We start from the raw sequence: 20,674 nt of genomic DNA on the forward strand, positions 1-20,674 counted from the left end.
CTAAATAAGACAAATGAAAAGCAAACAAAGTGATATCAAGATTTATTTAAAAGTCATTCTTGAATTCTCTTCTTTAATGAGAACAACTACAGCTCTATACTTTTTGCAGTTGTATTAACAATAATACTACCCTATGGAAATTAGTGCTCAGAAAACCAGTTCTTAAATCCTTGATGATTCTCACGTTGATTAGTTGACACAAAATGCCTACTATATTCTTAGCCCTGTGATAAGAACAATGGGGTGTATAAAAATATAAATGTCACAGGCCATTCAGGACACTCAGTTTACTTGGTGAGAGATGATTAATGAATTGAAACAATTAGAGAATAGTCAGGTAGGCTGTATACAAAGTTCCTTAGTATACTTCAAACTATGATCAACCAAGAGAAGTTCAAAATGTTGACCTTTGCATTATTTTGCTTTTTAAGTCAGGGCAAAGCAGAGTCTTAACATTTTCGACAAAAAAAAAAAAAGTTTTGAAACTAAAAGGTTTGTGTTAAAGCACTAATTTATCCTATCAAATGAGACCTTTTCCCTCCTAACTCTCCAGAATTAACTGAGATCTGGCATGCATTTTTTGGCAGTAAGAAGATACCTCCATGACCTTGAAGGCTTTTCATGTAAGGTTCTGGGGACTTTATTTCTTTCACTCTAGACACTGCAGCTTTTATAATGGTAACACTTTATGCAAATGACTCAGCTATTCTTTGCAATAAAGAATAGGGCCTTTAAGGAAATTCCACCCCCACCCCTACCCCCGCCCCTTTCTGTTTGTATGCCCTGCCTCTCCCTCTCTGATGGCTCTTTCTCTCTCTCTGTATTTTCTGTCTCTGTCTTTCCCTCCCTCTGTCATGATTTACAAATGTTGGAAACATTCCTTCCAACAGATTAAAGAAGCTTTATCCAATTAAATCACATGAGGAATGATTTTCTAGAAATAAGGCATTAAAAAGATCTTCACTTGCTCACTGTCTTTAACTTAGTAATAGACATTAATATGTTCATGGTTTTCAATAAATACTTATTTCCTATCACTAAGAAAAGTTAAATAATCCTCATGAAAGAAAATGAGCCCCCGAGTGTCACTCTGCATATTAGCACGTAGCCAGGTCTCTGCCAAGTTGCTCTCTGACTGACTGCTGCAGATGCTCTTTCTCAAGTATTCTGAGTCATATCTTTAGTGCAAGTCTTCAGGGACAAACAATAGCACCTGTTCCTCACAAGATATCAGGCCAGTTAGCCCATTCATGTATCTTTAATGAAGCTCTGGGGCAGATGGCAAAAAATGGCATCATCAACAACTTAGCACAGAGAAAACAAAGGGCATAAGTGTTGATGCAACAATGCTGTTTTATGAATAGGAAGAGTCAGAACCTAAGTGTTTCACATGCATCTGCTGCTGTCTTGATTGTCTGAAAGATGTGAGGAACACTGTAGCAATTAAAATTTCTGGGCATGTAGCCTATTTGATCAAGAATGTGTTCCCTACCCTCTGCAGAAGGGAAATGCTTTGGTCCAGGATTGTGGAAGTTTAGAATTAATGGACAGCTGTGCTTTGGGGGATACAGTTTGTTTCTTTCCTGATGCACTGACTAGGCTTCACCTATGATGGGGTTCCTGGTTTCTCATTAGTCATTCAACTTACATACCCTGTCAGTTAGTGCTGACTTCCAAAGCAATAAAAATAATGCAGTTTCATGCTCAGAGATTATTTTTGGTCACGTTGTTTTACTCTTTATATTAACAAAATCAGTTTTACTTTTACCTATGGGATAATTAAAGAATCTCTGAATTTGGGCTAAGGGAAAACTACACTTTCAAGAAAAAAAGTTGCTATTTGAAATTTTGATAACTTCCTGGAAAAGACATGTGGAGACTGGTCACTCTTTGATGGAGTGAGGGGAATTCTATTATTTCTTATTCTTTAGTAAAATATTTTTGAAGGTTGCTGTTTACAATGTGATTGCCTTTCCTGGCACGTCACCAAATGGGAAAATAGGATGATGGGAAGGAAGAGGAAAGGCAGGCTTACATTCTTCAGAGCAGGGTGGGGCTTTTCTGTATTTCAAAATTCTTTATCTGCCTTAGGCACTGACATGAAGTGCAGTAAACTTAATTCACAACTTCCATAGAAGAAAAATATTTTGGATATTTATGTGATTCTTGTGTGGCCACCAAGCCCTCTTTCCTTACCTCTCCCCAACACCTTGCCCTTGCTTTCCATTTTTGTCCCACCTTCAACCAATAATCTAGTAAGTAAAATAAATGGAAAGCTATGAAAGGAGAAATTGTTGCTTTAATTCATGATTTCCACTCACATTATTTGCACTGGATCATACTGGTGAGCTTTGTATGAAAGATAGCAGTTGTAAGTATTCATAGACCTTCATTACCCTTGCTAGTTTTTAAGACACATAATTTCTTTTAAATGGTATCCCACTGGTGAAATCTGAATAAGATTTTTGGATTGTATCAATGTCAGTGCCCTGGTTGTAATATTGTTCTATAATTTTTCAAGATGTTACCATTGGGGGAAACTGAGTTAAGTGAACATGGGATCTTTCCGTATTATTTGTTACAGCCACATGTAAATTTACAATTATATTTATAAAACTTTCAATCAAATAATTGTTATCACAAAGAATTATATTCCTTATCTCATTTAGGTCTGTTTAGCAAAAGATGACTTTATGATTAATATAATATAGTACTTAAAAGTATAGACTTTGAGCCTGACATACCTGGCCTTGAATCTTGGCTCTACCACTTTTTAATTGACTAAGTTACCTAACCTCTCATGGTTTTGTCTTTGTCATTAAATAAATGAGGATAATAACAGTAGGTACCTCACAAAGTTTTGAGAATTAAATGAGATAGAGCATGTAAATCACTTCCCAGGGCTTGACATATAGGAAATACTAGAAAATATTAGTTGCTGTGATGATGATGATGATGATGATTTCTGTAATTAGAGATAAAAGAGGAAATTTTCATCATCTCTCAGCCTATATTCTAACTGGCTACTGGATATTTTGGCTTGTATTTAATAAAGGGCATTTTGAGTTTTCATATTATTATTTTACTTAAAATGAGTTAAGGGCAATTTTATCATTTGGAGCTAAATGATTATTGCTAATGAATTAACTGGAATTAATGACAATAGATTCGAGATCAAATATTCTGGGCATAAAATAAGAGAGAAGGAACAGACTAAAACTGAACAACATAATATCTATACTCCCAGTCACCTCCAGAGACACACCTCTGAAATATAAAATTATTTTCAGTTGCAACCCCCCAGATTTTCTCTATACAAAGAGTGTACACACATGATTTCTCTCTTTTCTATCAATGAAGTCCGTGTGATATAATGGAAAAAGCACTGGACAGGGTGATTAGCAGTTCTGGATTCTAGATCCAGCTCTGTCATAGGCAGTGTGACCTCCACACTGCCTATGACAGTGAGAGCCTTACCTTCTCTAAGCCACCTGGTTCCCTATGTGTAAATTGTGAGGTTTGAATTGGATTAGTGATTCCCAGAGAATGGTCCCTGGACCAACAGCAGTAACTAGCTTCACCTGGGAACTTGTTAGAACAGTACACTATCAGGTTCCCACCTCAGATCTACTGATTCAGGGACTCTGAGTCTGGGGTCGAACAATTTTTGTTTTAATAAGCCTTCTGGTTGATTCTGAAGTCCATAGAAGTTTGAGAATTACTTCTCTGGATTAAATTTTAGTCTAAATTTTAGATTGTTGGACCCAACCTCCAGAGTTTCTGATTCATAGGTCTGGGGTGGAGTCTGATAATTTGCTTTTTGAAGTTAGATGCTGCCGATGCTGCTGGTCAGGTACCACACTTTGAGAACTACTAGGTTAGATAAACTCTAAGCTCCATTTCAGCTCTGTGATTCCATCATTATCATTGCTTTCACAATGCCTTCTGTCCCCCTCCTTATTTACTTTGTCCCTCAGTTTATTGAAACTGCCTCTTACCTAATAGTTAACATTGAAACTTTCTAAAATAGCCTACCTTGTAGAGAGGGTGATGGACAGAAAAGACCTTCCCTAAATTCTTACAGCTTTTGTTAATATGAAACACCTACAGCTCTTCGGCATTGAAAATGACCTTAGGACCTACTATATAGCACAGGGAACTCTGTGCAATGTTATGTGGCGGCCTGGGTGGGAGGGGAGTCTGGGGAGAATGGATACATGTATCCGTATGGCTGACTTGCTTTGCTGTGCACCTGAAACTATCACAACATTGTTAATCAGCTATACTCCAACATAAAATAAAAAATTAAAGAAAACATGACCTTAGGTGGCCTACTTAGTTATCTCATGTGCGTAGCTAGTTACAAAGGAAATATCTTCAGACACTAAGTTTCAATAATTAAGGTCTGATGCCTAATTGCCATTGATCCCTTTATGTTGTCTTAAGATCTGAAGAGCTTGGGCACCAATATAAAAATAAAATTATGTTTTCATTTGAAGATGCTGTTTAATGAATAATACTAAAGATCCCAAATTACATCTTCAAATGAGCTTTTTAATCCCACCTTCTTTTTCTTGGTTTTCTGGATATTTGGGATGGGATAATGCTCTGCGAGGCATGGGTCTGCTAAGAACAAACAAGCCTCTGCCTGCCAAACTGAATTATTTATTTTGCTCATGTTTCCTTTTTTTGAAGTAGAGTTATGGGTTAAGATCCACTGTTTCTTGTTTTATCAGTAATTTGGTAATTTTCTAGTACTGAATTGCAAACTATATAAGAGAAAAGCAAGGATCTAACATTTACTTAGTGCCTATTATATGCCAGTCACTGTGCCACAAGCATTACTTTTCTTGTTTATTTAATCCTCACAACAACCATGTAAGGTAGTATCATTAGCTTTGGTTTTTACATGAGGAAATAGACTCAGGAAGGCTAAGTAACTGCTCAAGATCACACAGCCAAAGAAATGGCAGTGTATAGATTTAAGCTCAGATTCGTTTGACAACAAAGCCTTTGTAGGCATAGTAGATTCTGAATAAAAATATGTGTTGAATGAATGAGTAAAGGAATGACTATATGCCATTGTCTTCCTAATGTTGAGTTTTAAGCAATCATAGAATTATAAAGTTGAAAAGGCACTATAGGTCATTATCTAATCAGGGTTTTAGTTATGCATATCCTTTAAAGTATCTCTAACAGCTGAGTACACAGCCTTTACTTGACCACCTCTCGGAAAATGGCACACACGACCTCTTTAATCACAGTGATTATTGAATAGCTCAGAAAATTCTTTGCATTCAACTTCCCTAAAATCTCTTTCTTTTGAGCCTAGATCTGCCCTTTGTAACTGCTCAGACTTAATCTGGTTCTTCTTCCATACATAATTCTTTCAAATATTTGAACATAAGCATATATCTTCTCTCTCCCAAGCAAAATAGCCCCCATTTTTCCAGCTACTCTTCAAGATCCACACATAATAATAACTTAATAAACGTTTGTTAGATGAAAGAAGGAAAGAATAAATAAATTTGATACCTAGACTCCTCAGTTTCTTATTTCCTTTCTTTAGAATGTGAAGCATCTGTGCTGTGTTCTGGGTACATGCTAGGACCATATTTCTAGAAGTAAATGAAGTGATTCCCTTTGATATACCCTTGCACTGCACAAGAGTCACCCACAAAAATATCATTTTTTAATTTTCTGGCATAGAACAGTGCTGTCATCTTTGACATCTCAGGTTTGCATCAGGTCACAACAAGCTGGAGTTGAACAGCAAACCTAGTGCTTTTCTTCAGGGTTAAAGGCAAGACCTGGGCGCTAGGGGATCAGCTCCAGTTTAAGCAGGCTAAGTTGGTACTGTAATGTACAAAACTTGGGCTTACCTCAGCTAAAATGGAAGAAATAGCTGCCCAAAGCTAGTTTCTTTCACGCCCCACTGGCAAGGTAGTAATTGCACAAAGACCTTTTTATTATAAGTTGATTTTCCTGAGAAATGAATTCTGAAAAATACTGTAAAGTGTTTATTTTTTGCTTGCCCTTTATTAACCCACATCTTAGGGCTTTCCCTAGAGAGAAACTGTTGGTAAATGAAACCTCTTAGACCTACACAGGAACATTTTTGCACTATGTCCCTGGCTGTGGAGGGAACAGGGACAGGACAAGGCAAGCTGGTGCTATTTAAACAGGGTCATCAGCCAGTATATGGAATTTTGCCTAAAGAGAAGATTTAGGAATTTAAACGGGGGAAGAGTTTGGGGTTGGTAGAATTACTGGGAAAGGTTTGTATCTTAAACAGGATATAATGCAGCTCTTTTATACTAGTAAGGAGGGCAAAGACCCAGTTTGAACTTAAAGATCATTTCTCTTAGTTCATCCTAGTTTTGATCTTTAAACAACAAAAGTCCTATAGTTTAATTTTTAAAATCATGCCCTAAAAGCCAGCACAGAACCTTCCTGTGATGCTATTGGAATCAGGGCAGCATGCGTAGAGTAAGGGAGGGAGCTAGGAAATTAAAATGTGATTTTCACAGACGTGATTCTGTCATAGTTCTTATTTTCTTTATATGGAATACAAATACTTATATAGAGTGAAGATTTTCTGTTTTGCATTTTTGTGCTCTTTGATACATTTATTGAGGTCAAATGAAATTTGATATAGTAGGATTTATTATGAAGTGCTCTCTGAATACAACTCCATAATTACTCAGCTACATGGTAGTGCATAAAGCTGTAAAACTGCTTAGCCAGACAAGCAATTTATATGTTACATCGAGGTGTGGATGGCAAAGAATATTAGTTTAATTGGGAGCCAAGATGTAGTAGCCTTAAATCTGAAGAGCTATATGTTTAACATAATGCAGCGAGGCTTTGAAATAAGATACCTAAACTGGGGAGCTACAGCTTTTGGAATATATAACAATTAGACATTACTTTCTGACCAAAGATACTAAGTACTATTTTCAAAATAAAGCACAGAATGCAAAGCAGGTGAAAGGGCAAAACCTTTCAACATTGTACGGTGACAGAAGAAAACTTGTTTCTTCTAGTTCTTTGTTTTAAAAAAAGAAAGAAAATAAAAGGAAAAAAAGTCAAGATAAAAGATAACCATTAACTATAATTTAGTGGAAGCAGGGAGGAGGCAAATTCACAGTGAGGTTATGTCCTTGGTGTACCAGTGGAATCTGAAAGGGATTTGGTGAATTTAGCCTGAATTTTTCTCAGGGAGCAGATTTGGAATGAGGTTAGAAGTGGGTGGCTGTTTGGGTAACCAGCACACCACCAGGGGTGAAAAACAAATACTCCTTGGCATACATTTGCTTTCTGTCTGATCATAGGCTCTCTTCTGTTTAGCAGGTTCAGGGTCACATGCCTCCGCTCATGATCCCAATTTTTCCACATGACCAGCGGACCCTGGCAGCAGCTGCTGCTGCCCAACAGGGATTCCTCTTTCCCCCTGGAATAACATACAAACCAGGTAAGTAGAAAGGGATTTAACATTCTTTTGGGAATGCTAAGATCCATATGTTTTTGCTTAGTAATCACAACAAACACAGAAGCATATGAAGGAACTATGAATAAAAAGATCATAAAAGCTATTTTAAAGTAAAATTAGAATTGTGAAGGGGGCATGTTAATAAACGAATTGGTTGCTAAAAACTTTTACTTTCTCTTCTTCCACTTGAGTTTGTTCTGAATTCACAGATAAAATGCTACTTTCCCTCAGGACTACAAATTTTTGTCAGCTCTCTCTCATACCTTTACTGTGAATAATTGTCTTTGGTTAAAGATACTTTGCTCCTCCTGAGAGCTTTTATACTCTAGGAGAGTGGTCACATACAGTATAAAATGCTATTATTGTTTGTTGTCTGATTTCTCTTGGAAGAAGAGTTAAAACTGGACTGATTTAATTAGCTTGCTACTAATAGGTAAAATTCTTTTTGATTTTAGTCTAAATAATGAAGCATTCGGTTGTATTTTCTTATTCATCTTTGAACCTCAGAAAACAGGACACATAACCTTGCAATGAAGTATGTTTTGAGATGATTTAGCAAATGTTATGATTTTTCTTTATTCCTCTGAGTTTACTGGACTCCTGGGGAATTCCATTAGGGGCATAATGGTTTGAAGCTTCTTTCAGAGCATCCTTGTAAACAGGGCTTTAAATGTTTAAAGATATGTTGCCAAAGGAATCCAATGTAAGAAGATAGTCAAGTAAATAAAAAGTCAACCTGAATTTCATTTGTGCATTCTTTGTAACTGACCTCAGCTCAGAAGTAGTGACCTTGTTCTACTCATTAATAATTTCTGTGTCAAGTTCTTTTTAACATATTAACCTGATTATATTAACCACCCAATCTGAGTACAACAAATCTGACTGCAGCGGTTTCTTTGTGTATGGGTTTATAAAGTGAACAAAGGTATTTTAATATGCTTAAAGCAATAATGAAGTATAAATCACTCTACTAAAATTCTCTGTAAGGAATGTTACTAAATAGCATAAAAACAAACCTAGTGGGTTTTAACATCTATTTTTTGCCATCAATTACTCTTATGCTTTTGGTAGAAAACCCCCTTCCTTGTGAGGAAAGGAAAGATGTCTGTGTCAAAACCCAAATTATTCAAAGAATAGAGATCTTAAACGATTGGCTAATTTAAGGACTGACTTTAAAAATTCCTCCGATATAAAGCAGTCAAAACTAGGATTAACAACGGTTTTTGGATACCAGAGTGAAAGAAAATTGTGTTACTCAAAGTTAAAAGTTGATTTTTCTAGAGCAGAATTTTTAGAGCAAGTTATATTCTGTGAAATTAGTATCCATATTAAGGACAGGATAATATTTTGTCGGACAATATCTCTCTGTCAGTGCAGTGGTTCACTTCTTCTCTGATCTCTATAAGTAGTTTTGAACTTTCTTCACCTTGACTTCCTTCGGAATGTTGGTGTAAACTAAGTTTACTGGTTTAACCTGAATCTGAGTTGTTACCCCTACACCAGTTTTAGAAACCTTTTAAATGAACTGTATGTGGAAACTATTTAATTTCCATGTTTTTAAATTTAAAATTCTCCACATTTCAAAATCAGGTTATGGGCCTTATTTTCTTCTAGACACAGATATCAACATAATTGACATGTTATGTAATTTTGTTAAGACAATAATACTGTTTTTTTTGTTTTTTAACATCTTTATTGCAGTATAATTGCTTTACAATGGTATGTTAGTTTCTGATGTATAACAAAGTGAATCAGCTATACATATACATATATCCCCATATCTCCTCCCTCTTGCGTCTTCCTCCCACCTCCCTATCCCACCCCTCTAGGTGGTCACAAAGCCCGGAGCTGATCTCCCTGTGCTATGCGGCTGCTTTCCACTAGCTATCTGTTTTACATTTGGTGGTGTATATATGTCCATGCCACTCTCTCACTCCATCCCAGCTTACCCTTCCCCCTCCCTGTGCCCTCAAGTCCATTCTCTACGTCTACGTCTTTATTCCTGTCCTGCCCCTAGGTTCTTCAGAACCTTTTTTTTTTTTTTTTAGATTCCATATATATGTGTTAGCATACGGTATTTGTTTTTCTCTTTCTGACTTACTTCACTCTGTATGACAGTCTCTAGGTCCAGCCACCTCACTACAAATAACTCAATTTCGTTTCTTTTAAAGGCTGAGTAATATTCCATTGTATATATGTGACACATCTTTTTTCTGCATTCATCTGTCGAGGAACACTTAGGTTGCATCCATGTCCTGGCTATTGTAAATAGAGCTGCAGTGAATATTGTGGTACATGACTCTTTTTGAATTATGGTTTTGTCAGGGTATATGTCCAGTACTGGGATTGCTGGGTCGTATGGTAGTTCTATTTTTAGTTTTTTAAGGAACTTCCATTTTGTTCTGCATAGTGTCTGTATCAATTTACATTCCCACCAACAGTGCAAGAGGGTTCCCTTTTCTCCACACCCTCTCCAGCATTTATTGTTTGTAGATGTTTTGATCATGGCCATTCTTACTGGTGTGAGGTGATACCTTGTTGTAGTTTTGATTTACATTTCTCTAATGATTAGTGATGTTGAGCATCCTTTCATGTGTTTGTTGGCAATGTGTATATCTTCTTTGGAGGAATGTCTGTTTAGGTCTTCTGCCCATTTTTCGATTGAGTTGTTTGTTTTTTTGATATTGAGCTGTGTGAGGTGTTTGTATATTTTGGAGATTAATCCTTTGTCAGTTGCTTCATTTGCAAATACTTTCTCCCATTCTGAGGGTTGTCTTTTTGTCTTGTTTATGGTTTCCTTTGCTGTGCAAAAGCTTTTAAGTTTCATTAGGTCCCATTTGTTTATTTTTGTGTTTATATCCATTACTCTAGGAGGTGGGTCAAAAAGGATCTTGCTGTGATTTATGTCATAGAGTATTCAGCCTATGTTTTCCTCTAGGAGTTTTATAGTGTCTGGTCTTACATTTAGGTCTTTAATCCATTTTGAGTTTATTTTTGTGTATAGTGTTAGGGAGTGTTCTAATTTCATTCTTTTACATGTAGCTGTCCAGTTTTCTCAGCACCACTTATTGAAGAGGCTGTCTTTTCTCCTTTGTGTACTCTTGCCTCCTTTATCAAAGGTAAGCTTACCATATGTGCATGGGTTTATCTCTAGGCTTTCTATCCTGTTCCATTGATCTATATTTCTGATTTTGTGCCAGTACCATACTGCCTTGATTATTGTAGCTTTGTAGTATAGTCTGAAGTCAGGGAGCCTGATCCCTCCAGCTCCGTTTTTCTTTCTCAAGATTGCTTTGGCTATTCGGGGTCTTTTGTGTTTCCATTCAAATTGTGAATTTTTTTATTCTAGTTCTGTGAAAAATGCCATTGGTAGTTTGATAGGGATTGCATAGAATCTGTAGATGGTTTTGGGTGTATAGTCATTTTCATAATGTTGATTCTTCCAATCCAAGAACATGGTATATTTCTCCATCTGTTTCTATCATCTTTAATTTCTTTCACCAGTGTCTTATAGTTTTCTGCATACAGGTCTTTTGTCTCCTTAGGTAGGTTTATTCCTAAGTATTTTATTCTTTTTGTTGCAATGGTAAATGGGAGTGTTTCCTTAATTTCTCTTAAAGGTTTTTTATCCTTAGTGTATAGGACTGCAAGAGATTTCTGAGCATTAATTTTGTATCCTGCTACTTTACCAAATTCATTGCTTAGCTCTAGTAGTTTTATGGTAGCATCTTTAGGATTCTCTATGTATAGTATCATGCCATCTGCAAACAGTGACAGTTTTACTTCTTCTTTTCTGATTTGGATTCCTTTTATTTCTTTATCTTCTCTTATTGCCTGGGCTAAAACCTCCACGACTATGTTGAATAATAGTGGTGAGAGTGGGCAACCTTGTCTTGTTCCTGATCTTAGTGGAAATGGTTTCAGTTTTTCACCATTGAGGACAATGTTGGCTGTGGGTTTGTCATATATGGCCTTTATTATGTTGAGGAAAGTTCCCTCTATGCCTACTTTCTGCAGGGCTTTTATCATAAATGGGTGTTGAATTTTGTCAAAAGCTTTCTCTGCATCTATTGAGATGATCATATGGTTTTTCTCCTTCAATTTGTTAATATGGTGTATCACATTGATTGATTTGCGTATATTGAAGAATCCTTGCATTCCTGGGATAAACCCCACTTGATCATGGTGTATGATCCTTTTAATGTGCTGTTGGATTCTGTTTGCTAGTATTTTGTTGAGGATTTTTGCATCTATGTTCATCAGTGATATTGGCCTGTAGTTTTCTTTCTTTGTGACATCTTTGTCTGGTTTTGGTATCAGGGTGATGGTGGCCTCGTAGAATGAGTTTGGGAGTGTTCCTCCCTCTGCTATATTATGGAAGAGTTTGAGAAGGATAGGTGTTAGCTCTGCTCTAAAAGTTTGGTAGAATTCGCCTGTGAAGCCATCTGGTCCTGGGCTTTTGTTTGTTGGAAGATTTTTAATCACAGTCTCAATTTCAGTGCTTGTGATGGGTCTGTTTATATTTTCTATTTCTTCCTGCTTCACTCTCGGAATGTTGTGCTTTTCTAAGAATTTGTCCATTTCTTCCAGGTTGTCCATTTTATTGGCTTATAGTTGCTTGTAGTAATCTCTCATGATCCTTTGTATTTCTGCAGTGTCAGTTGTTACTTCTCCTTTTTCATTTCTAATTCTGTTGTTTTGTGTCTTCTCCCTTTTTTTCTTGATGAGTCTGGGTAATGGTTTATCAATTTTGCTTATCTTCTCAAAGAACCAGCTTTTAGTTTTATTGATCTTTGCTATTGTTTCCTTCATTTCTTTTTCATTTATTTCTGATCTGATCTTTATGATTTTTTTTCCTTCTGCCAACTTTGGGGTTTTCTTGTTCTTCTTTCTCTAATTGCTTTAGGTGTAAGGTTAGGTTGTTTATTTGAGATGTTTCTTGTTTCTTGAGGTAGGATTGTATTGCTATAAACTTCCCTCTTAGAACGGGTTTTGCTGCATCCCATAGGTTTTGGGTCATCGTGTTTTTTTTTTAATAGCTACTTTATTTATTTATTTTATTTTTGGCTGTGTTGGGTCTTCGTTTCGTGCGAGGGCTTTCTCTAGTTGCGGCAAGCGGGGGCCACTCTTCATCGTGGTGCAGGGGCCACTCTTCATCGCGGTGCGTGGGCCTCTCACTATCGCGGCCCCTCCCGTTGCGGGGCACAGGCTCCAGACGCGCAGGCTCAGCAGTTGTGGCTCACGGGCCCAGTTGCTCTGTGGCATGTGGGATCTTCCCAGACCAGGGCTCGAACCCGTGTCCCCTGCATTAGCAGGCAGATTCTCAACCATTGCGCCACAAGGGAAGCCCTAGGTCATCGTGTTTTCATTGTCATTTGTTTCTAGGTATTTTTTGATTTCCTCTTTGATTTCTTCAGTGATCTCTTGGTTATTAAGCAGCGTATTGTTTAGCCTCCATGTGTTTGTATTTTTTACAGTTTTTCTTCCTGTAATTGGTATCTAGTCTTATAGTACTGTGGTTGGAAAAGATACTTAATATGATTTCAGTTTTCTTAAATTTACTGAGGCTTGATTTGTGACCCAAGATATGATCTATCCTGGAGAATGTTCCACGAGCACTTGAGAAGAAAGTGTATTCTTTTGTTTTTGGATGGAATGTCCTATAAATATCAATTAAGTCCATCTTGTTTAATGTGTCATTTAAAGCTTGTGTTTCCTTATTTATGTTCATTTTGGATGATCTGTCCATTGGTCAAAGTGGGGTGTTAAAGTCCCCTACTATGATTGTGTTACTGTCGATTTCCCCTTTTATGGCTTTTAGCATTTTCCTTATGTACTGAGGTGCTCCTATGTTGGGTGCATAAATATTTACAACTGTTATATCTTCTTCTTGGATCGATCCCTTGATCATTATGTAGTGTCCTTCTTTGTCTCTTGTAATAGTCTTTATTTTAAAGTCTATTTTGTCTGATATGAGAATTGCTACTCCAGCTCTCTTTTGATTTCCATTTGCATGGAATATCTTTTTCCACCCCCTCACTTTCAGTCTGTATGCGTTTCTAGGTCTGAAGTGGGTCTCTTGTAGACAGCATATATATAGGTCTTGTTGTTGTATCTATTCAGCCAGTCTGTGTCCTTTGGTTGGAGCATTTAATCCATTTACATTTAAGGTAGTTATTGATGTGTATGGATGTTCCTATTACCATTTTCTTAATTGTTTTGGGTTTGTTATTGTAGGTCTTTTCCTTCTCTTGTGTTTCCTGCCTAGGGAAGTTCCTTTAGCATGTGTTGTGAAGCTGGTTTCGTGGTGTTGAATTCTCTTAGGTTTTGCTTGTCTGTAAAGGTTTTAATTTCTCTGTTGAGTTGAATGTGAGTGAGATCCTTGCTGGGTAGAGTAATCTTGGTTGTAGGTTTTTCCCTTTCATCACTTTAAATATGTCCTGCCACTCCCTTCTGGTTTGCAGAGTTTCTGCTGAAAGATCAGCTGGTAACCTTATGGGGATTCCCTTGTATGTTATTTGTTGCTTTTCCCTTGCTGCTTTTAATATTTTTTCTTTGTATTTAATTTTTGATAGTTTGATTAATATGTGTCTTGGTGTGTTTCTCCTTGGATTTATCCTGTATGGGACTCTCTGCGCTTCCCTGGACTTGATTGACTATTTCGTTCCCATATTAGGGATGTTTTCAACTATGTCTTGAAATATTTTCTCAGTCCCTTTTTCTTTCTCTTCTTCAGGGACCCCTATAATTCGAATGTTGGTGCACTTAATGTTGTCCCAGAGGTCTCTGAGACTGTCCTCAATTCTTTTCATTTTTTTTTCTTTATTCTGCTCTGTGGTAGTTATTTCCACTATTTTATCTTCCAGGTCACTTATCCGTTCTTCTGCCTGTTATTCTGTTATTGACTCCTTCTAGAGAATTTTTAATTTCGTTTATTGTGCTGTTCATCATTGTTTGTTTTCTCTTTAGTTCTTCTAGTTCTTTGTTAAACGTTTCTTGTATTTTCTCCATTCTATTTCCAAGATTTTGGATCATCTTTACTTTCATTACTTTGAATTCTTTTTCAGGTCGACTGCCTATTTCCTCTTCATTTGTTTGGTCTGGTGGAATAATACTGTTTTTTATGGGGAAAGATATTGTTATATAGTCAATGAATTTGGACCATTTTATAAAAAGTCTTCTCACACAGTATCAGTGAGATTGCAGTATGTAAGTAAGGAGAATCTAGACATTGAGGCAATATTGTGCAGTAGTGAGTTACCCCCGCTGAACAGCGTCTGTGCAGCATAGAGTAGTGTCTTGGGGTAGCAAAGCTGGATTTGATTATGTTGGCTAAAACCTGTTGTTTAGGGCAGGACAGTGGATTTGGACATGTACGATGATTTTTAATCACAAGCAAGCCTGGTAAAAAAGTTATTATCCGGTGACCCCTAAATTATGTCAGAGAACTGAATTAACCAGAACTCTAAATTCTTAAATACTTTGGCTAATTCAGGTTTTATTGTATATAAAAATTATACTTTAAAAGGATTAAAATTATATGTTCATATGCTACTGGGAGAGACATTACATACTTGGGAGACTTAGTCTATGCAGTGTTCTTGTCATTCACACAAACTGGGAAAGGAGAATACTGTTTGACTGCAGTCTGGACAAGGAAAACTTTTTTGGCCCAAACTGAGCTATAGCTATAATTTCACTTGTGAGACAATGACTAAATTTTTAGGGGAGTAGCATTGTCACATATAAAAGCCTTGAAATGGTGGTGTAACTTTATAGTTTGATCCCCTAAGCAAGAAGGAGAATAAGTGCTACATTGGTTTTTAATGAATTACAAAATAAATGGCTCTCTTTTTTCACCTTCCCATAACCTGAAACAATTCCATAGTGTTTGTGCCTTCAACTGATTGAATAATTGTCTTGATTTCCAGAAAGCAAGGACCACCTTGGGCTGATGTTTACTGTTAAAGTTGACTGTTTCTGAAGCCATATTAGTATATTCTAAACAAATATATTTAGGGCTATCAACCTTCTCCTCTTCAGATAATTTGACCCATTATTCTGGACATTTCAGGGCCCCCATGGGTAGTGAACACCAAGCAAGCTCTCCCACCCTGGTGAGTTGCTGAGGAGGCATGTTGCCGACGGGGATTGTACAGTTTCAGGGGAACATCTATCAAAATAATCTCTGCTGAAATTCTTTTATTGAGTTGTAATCCCTAATTAAACCCCACCTTTTTTTAAAAAAAACTGGTTCTCTAATTAGAGACATCTCTCTAAAAAGGAACTTATCAGGGTCCAGAACATAAACCACAGAAGTTTGGTTGCTTTGCTCTTTCACATCATGATGCTGAGAGATAGAGCAATCCAGGGTAAGATGAATACAATTGAGTACCTATGACTGAGAAAACTAAACGATTAAGCCTCTTTCATAGCTGCCAATGTGTATATCAGAGTGATTGAATTGACTGTAACATAAAAACACTGGATAGCATCCTTTGTGTGCCAAGGATGATGCAGCTGACCCCATGGACTTCGTGTAGTTGGGATTTTTAAAATGATTGCTGCTGGAGCAGCACCCTTAAAGTTTCCCAGGAGATCTAGGAGTAGGATGTCTGCCTGCTTATGACTCCTACACTTACTTACTAGTTATAATATGATAACAGCTAAAGTTTATTGAATAATTACTTTGTGCCAAACACTGTGTTAAATATTTTACATTATTTTATTTAATTCTTACTTGAACATATCACTTAACCTTGCTGAGCCTCACATTTTTGTCATCTAAAAAAATATGTCATGAGTTGTCCACTGCTCAGCATGGGTGTGAAGATTAAATTTGCTAAAATGTATGAAAGTTCTTTGAAAATTCTAAAACACTATGTTTGGGGATAAAGTCTGACCATGAATCTAAGTAAATTTAACTACATTAAACTGCATTCTTATCCATTAGAAATGTGGTCCAAAAACTGAGCTTTTGACTGAGATATATTGTCTCTCTGCCTGATGACCAAAAGCAATTTTACTAGTATACCTGCTGTTTCTTTAAGAAAAAAATTGTGGTAAAATATACATAAAATAATATTTATTATTTTAACCATTTTTCAGTGTACAACTCAGTGATATTAATACATTTGCAGTTTTTTGTAACCATTACCATTATGTATACCCCAAACTTTCGGTCATCTCCAACAAAAACTCTGTGGCCATTAAGCAATAACTCTCCCATCCTCCTACCCCGAATCCCTAGTAACCTCTATTTTAGTATCTTTCTATATGAATTTGCCTACTCTAGGTACTTCATATAAATGGAATCATACAATATTTGTCCCTCTGCATCTGGCTTATTTCATTAAGCATAATGTTTTCAAGGTCCATCCATATTGTAGTATATATCAAAAGTCCATTCTTTTTTATGGCTGAATAATATCCCATTGTATATATATGTCTACGTCTATATATTTGTTTGTTTATCCATTCATCTGTTGATGGATATTTCTGTTGTTTCCACATTTTGGCTATTGTGAATAATGCTGCTGTGAACATTGGTGTACAAATACCTGTTTGTGTCCCTGCTTGCAGTTCTTTTGGATATACACGTAAGAATGGAATTGTTGTGTCATATGGTAGTTCTATGTTTAGCCCTTTGAGATACCATCAAACTGATTTCCATAGGGGCTGCACCTTTTACATTCCCACCAGTAATGCAAAAGTGTTCCAATTTCTTTATATCCTAACTAATACTTTTTATTTTCCATTAAAAAAAAATTATAGCCATCCTAGTAGATGCGAAGTGGTATCTCATTGTGGTTTTGTTTTTCATTTCCCTGATGATGAATGATTTTGAGCATCTTTTCATGTGCCTATTGGAAATTTGTATATCTTCCTTGGAAATATCGAAGTACATTGCCTATTTTTGAATTGGGTTGTTTGTTTTATCTTTACTGAGTTTCAGGAGTTCTTATATATTCTACATTTTAATCCTGTATCAAATTTATGATTTGCAAGGTTTTTTTCTCATTTTGTAGGTCATCTTTTCACTTACTCAATAGTATCCTTTGATGCACAAAATTGTTTCATTTTGATGAAGTCTGATTTATCTATTTTTTCTTTTGTTGCCTGTGCTTTTGCTGTCATATCCATGAAATCATTGCCAAATCCAAAGATTTACTCCTATGTTTTCTTCTAAGAGTTTTATAGTTTTAGTACTTAAGTTTAGGTCTTTGATCCATTCCAGTTAATTTTTATATATGGTATAAATTAAGGGTCCAACTTCATTCTTTTGCATGTGGATATCAGTTTTTCCAGCACCATTTGTTGAAAAGATGTCTTTTCCCCAATGAATGGTCTTGGTACCCTTGTAAAAAATCAATTAACTATATGTAAGGGTTTATTTCTGGGCTCTCTATTCTGTTTCATTAGTCTATATATCTGTTCTTATGCCAGTATCATACTGTTTTAATTACTCTAGCTTTGTAGTAAATTTTGAAATCAGAAAGTATGAGTCTTCCAACTTTATTTGTCTTTTTCAAAATTGTTTGGGCTACTGGGGCCCCATGCAATTCCATATAAATTTGAGGATTGGCTTTTCCATTTCTGTAAAAAAAGATTGTTGGAATTTTGGTAGAGAGTTCACTGAGTCTGTAGATTGCTTTGTTGATCTTAACAATGTTAAGTCTTCCTGTCTATGAACATGGATGCCTTTCTATTTATTTAGATCTTTAAAAATTTCTTTCAGAAATGTTTTATAGTTTTTCAGTGTACAAGTCTTTGCCTCTTAAGTTTATTGCTGAGTATTTGATTCTTTTAGATGCTACTGTAAATAGAATTGCTTTCTTAATTTCCTTTTGGATTGTTCATTGCTGGTATATAGAAACACAGTTGATTTTTGCGTGTTAATCTTATACCCTGAAACTGCTGAATTTATTTATTAGCTCTTGTAGCTTTCTTATGAATTCTTTGGAATTTTCTACATATAGGACCACTTCATATGCAAATAGACATAGTTTTACCTATTTTTACCAATTTTGTTTGCTCTTTCTTTCTCCCTTCCTCCCTTCCTTCCTTACCCCCTCCCTCCCTCCTTCCCTCCCTTCCTCCCTCTCTCTCTCTCTTCTTTCTTTCTTTCTTTCGTTCTTTCTTTCTTTCTTTCTTTCTTTCTAGTACTAACTAGAACTTCTAGGACAGTGTTGTATAGCAACAGTGAAAGTGGGTATAATTGTCCCCGATCTTAGTAGAAAAGCTTTCAGTCTTTTACCGCTGAGTGTGATGTTAGCTGTGGGTTTTTCATAAATACCCTTTATCATTTTGATGAACTTTCCCTCTATTCCTAGTTTTTTCTGAGAATTTTTATCATGAAAAGATGTTGGATTTTGGCAAATGCCTTTTCTGCATCAATTGAGATGATCATGTGGGTTTTCCCCCCATTGTTCTATTAATGTTATGTATTGCATTGATTTTTTATTTTTAATGTTGAACCACCCTTGCATTCCTGGGATAAATCCTACTTTGTCATGGTGAATAATCCTTTTGATATGCTGTTGGATTCAATATGCTAATATTTTGTTGAGGATTTTAATATTCATACAGAATATTGGTCTATAATTTTCTTTTCCTGTGATGTTTTTATCTGGCTTTGTTATCAAGGTTACATCATTGGCCTCATTACCTCAGAGTTAGGAAGTGTTTCCTCTTCAATATTTTTGAAGATTTTGTAAGGATTAGTGGTAATTTTTATTAAATGTTCAGTAGACTTTATTGGTGAAGCCAAAAATTCAGTCCAGGAATTTTCTTTATTGGGAGGTTTTTGATTACTGATTCAATCTCTTTACTTGTTATGGGTTGGTTTATATAATCTATTTCTCCTTGAGACAGTTTAGGTAATTTGTATGTTTCAAGGAATTTGTCCGTTTCTTCTAGATTGTCTAATTTGCTGATGTACAGTTGCTGCCTAATACTTCTTTTTAATTCCTTCGTTTCAGTTAGCATTTATTGAGCACCATTTATTTGCTGATATCTATATATATAAATATATATGTATACATGTATATGAATATACATATATATTTTCATTTAATTTTTATAACAACTCTAAGATATAAGTGGCATTATCTATATTTTGTTAAAAGAAAAAAAGAAACTAAAAGTCAAAGAATTAAATTAACTTTCTAAACTTTCACATCTAGAAATTAGTGGAGGTAGAATTCAGACTGAAATTCTGAATATTTGACATTTTATACTCTTGCAGGCATGATCTAAGTGTGTAAGATATGAAGAAAAATCTAGCTTTTGTGAGTGTGTGTGTATAAAAAATGTGATTTATATGTATGGGATTATCCAGATGACATCTTGTGAAGCTAGCCATTTCTAGCTCTTCTTGAGTATTTAAAACAGAGGCATGTACCACTATTGCTGGAATACTTTATTAATTAAATCCATCTACTTGAAATCAAAGCATTTCTGAGGTTCTTCAGGTTAGTGCTCTCCTTTTTAAATAAGAGTGGTGAGGTCCAAGAAGGAACTATATATGTTCATCTGTATAAACTAACCTAGTTTTATGGTGATTGAGATTATTTTAACTGTGCCCTTCTTCATACGTGGAGGCTATATCATTGGTGAGTTATTTTGTCATGAACTTTAAATTGTTATTTTAAGTTAATTTCTTGTAATGGGGATACATTTATATAATTTTGTCCATACTCACTTATTTAATTGCTATTGTGACAAATCCCATGATTTTCATATGATTAGCCGAAGAGTTTGGATGCATCTATGAAATAAGTAAAGAAATTAAGATTGATCCTTGATTCTTAGCTTCTTTAAAGGTATGAAAAACAATGCAGATGCTCTTAGAAAAAGTCTTGAGATCAAGACTCTTCTCATCATTGGTCTATTCTTTGATGAATAGAGGAGAAATTTAGCAGGAGAAATAAGAGCATGGTGATCTCAGCAATATATACTATGATCCGTGGGAATTTTTTTCTCCAATTGTTCTCAGAACAAATTAAAGATTTTGTTTTCTTTTTAAGATTCTAAATGTGTCACTCATCGCCTACTAACTTTTGCTGCAGTGTGCTGTCTCACAAAGATAAATTCAGATTGATTATGGCATTCCCTCAGAATACAGAGAAGTTATAATATTTTGCTATTCTGAATACATGCATCCAGGCAAGATGCAATGTG

The 20,674-nt window shown here is 35.7% G+C and overlaps 1 protein-coding gene across 19 annotated transcripts in view; it reads left to right on the forward strand.

Annotated features, from left to right (window-relative positions):
- Window positions 1–20,674, forward strand: part of SOX6 (SRY-box transcription factor 6) — a 640,888-nt gene that overhangs the window by 486,714 nt on the left and 133,500 nt on the right. For 12 of the 19 annotated variants that reach the window (XM_057553078.1, XM_057553079.1, XM_057553081.1 and 9 more), the window contains one exon: window positions 7,351–7,474. In XM_057553078.1, the coding sequence (XP_057409061.1) occupies window positions 7,351–7,474 (124 nt within the window). The remainder of the gene's footprint in view (window positions 1–7,350; window positions 7,475–20,674) is intronic. The other 7 variants (XM_007174872.2, XM_007174873.2, XM_007174874.2 and 4 more) reach the window with 1 other exon arrangement.

This window comes from Balaenoptera acutorostrata, chromosome 9 (assembly GCF_949987535.1).
Source record: "Balaenoptera acutorostrata chromosome 9, mBalAcu1.1, whole genome shotgun sequence".
Lineage (NCBI taxonomy): Eukaryota > Metazoa > Chordata > Mammalia > Artiodactyla > Balaenopteridae > Balaenoptera > Balaenoptera acutorostrata.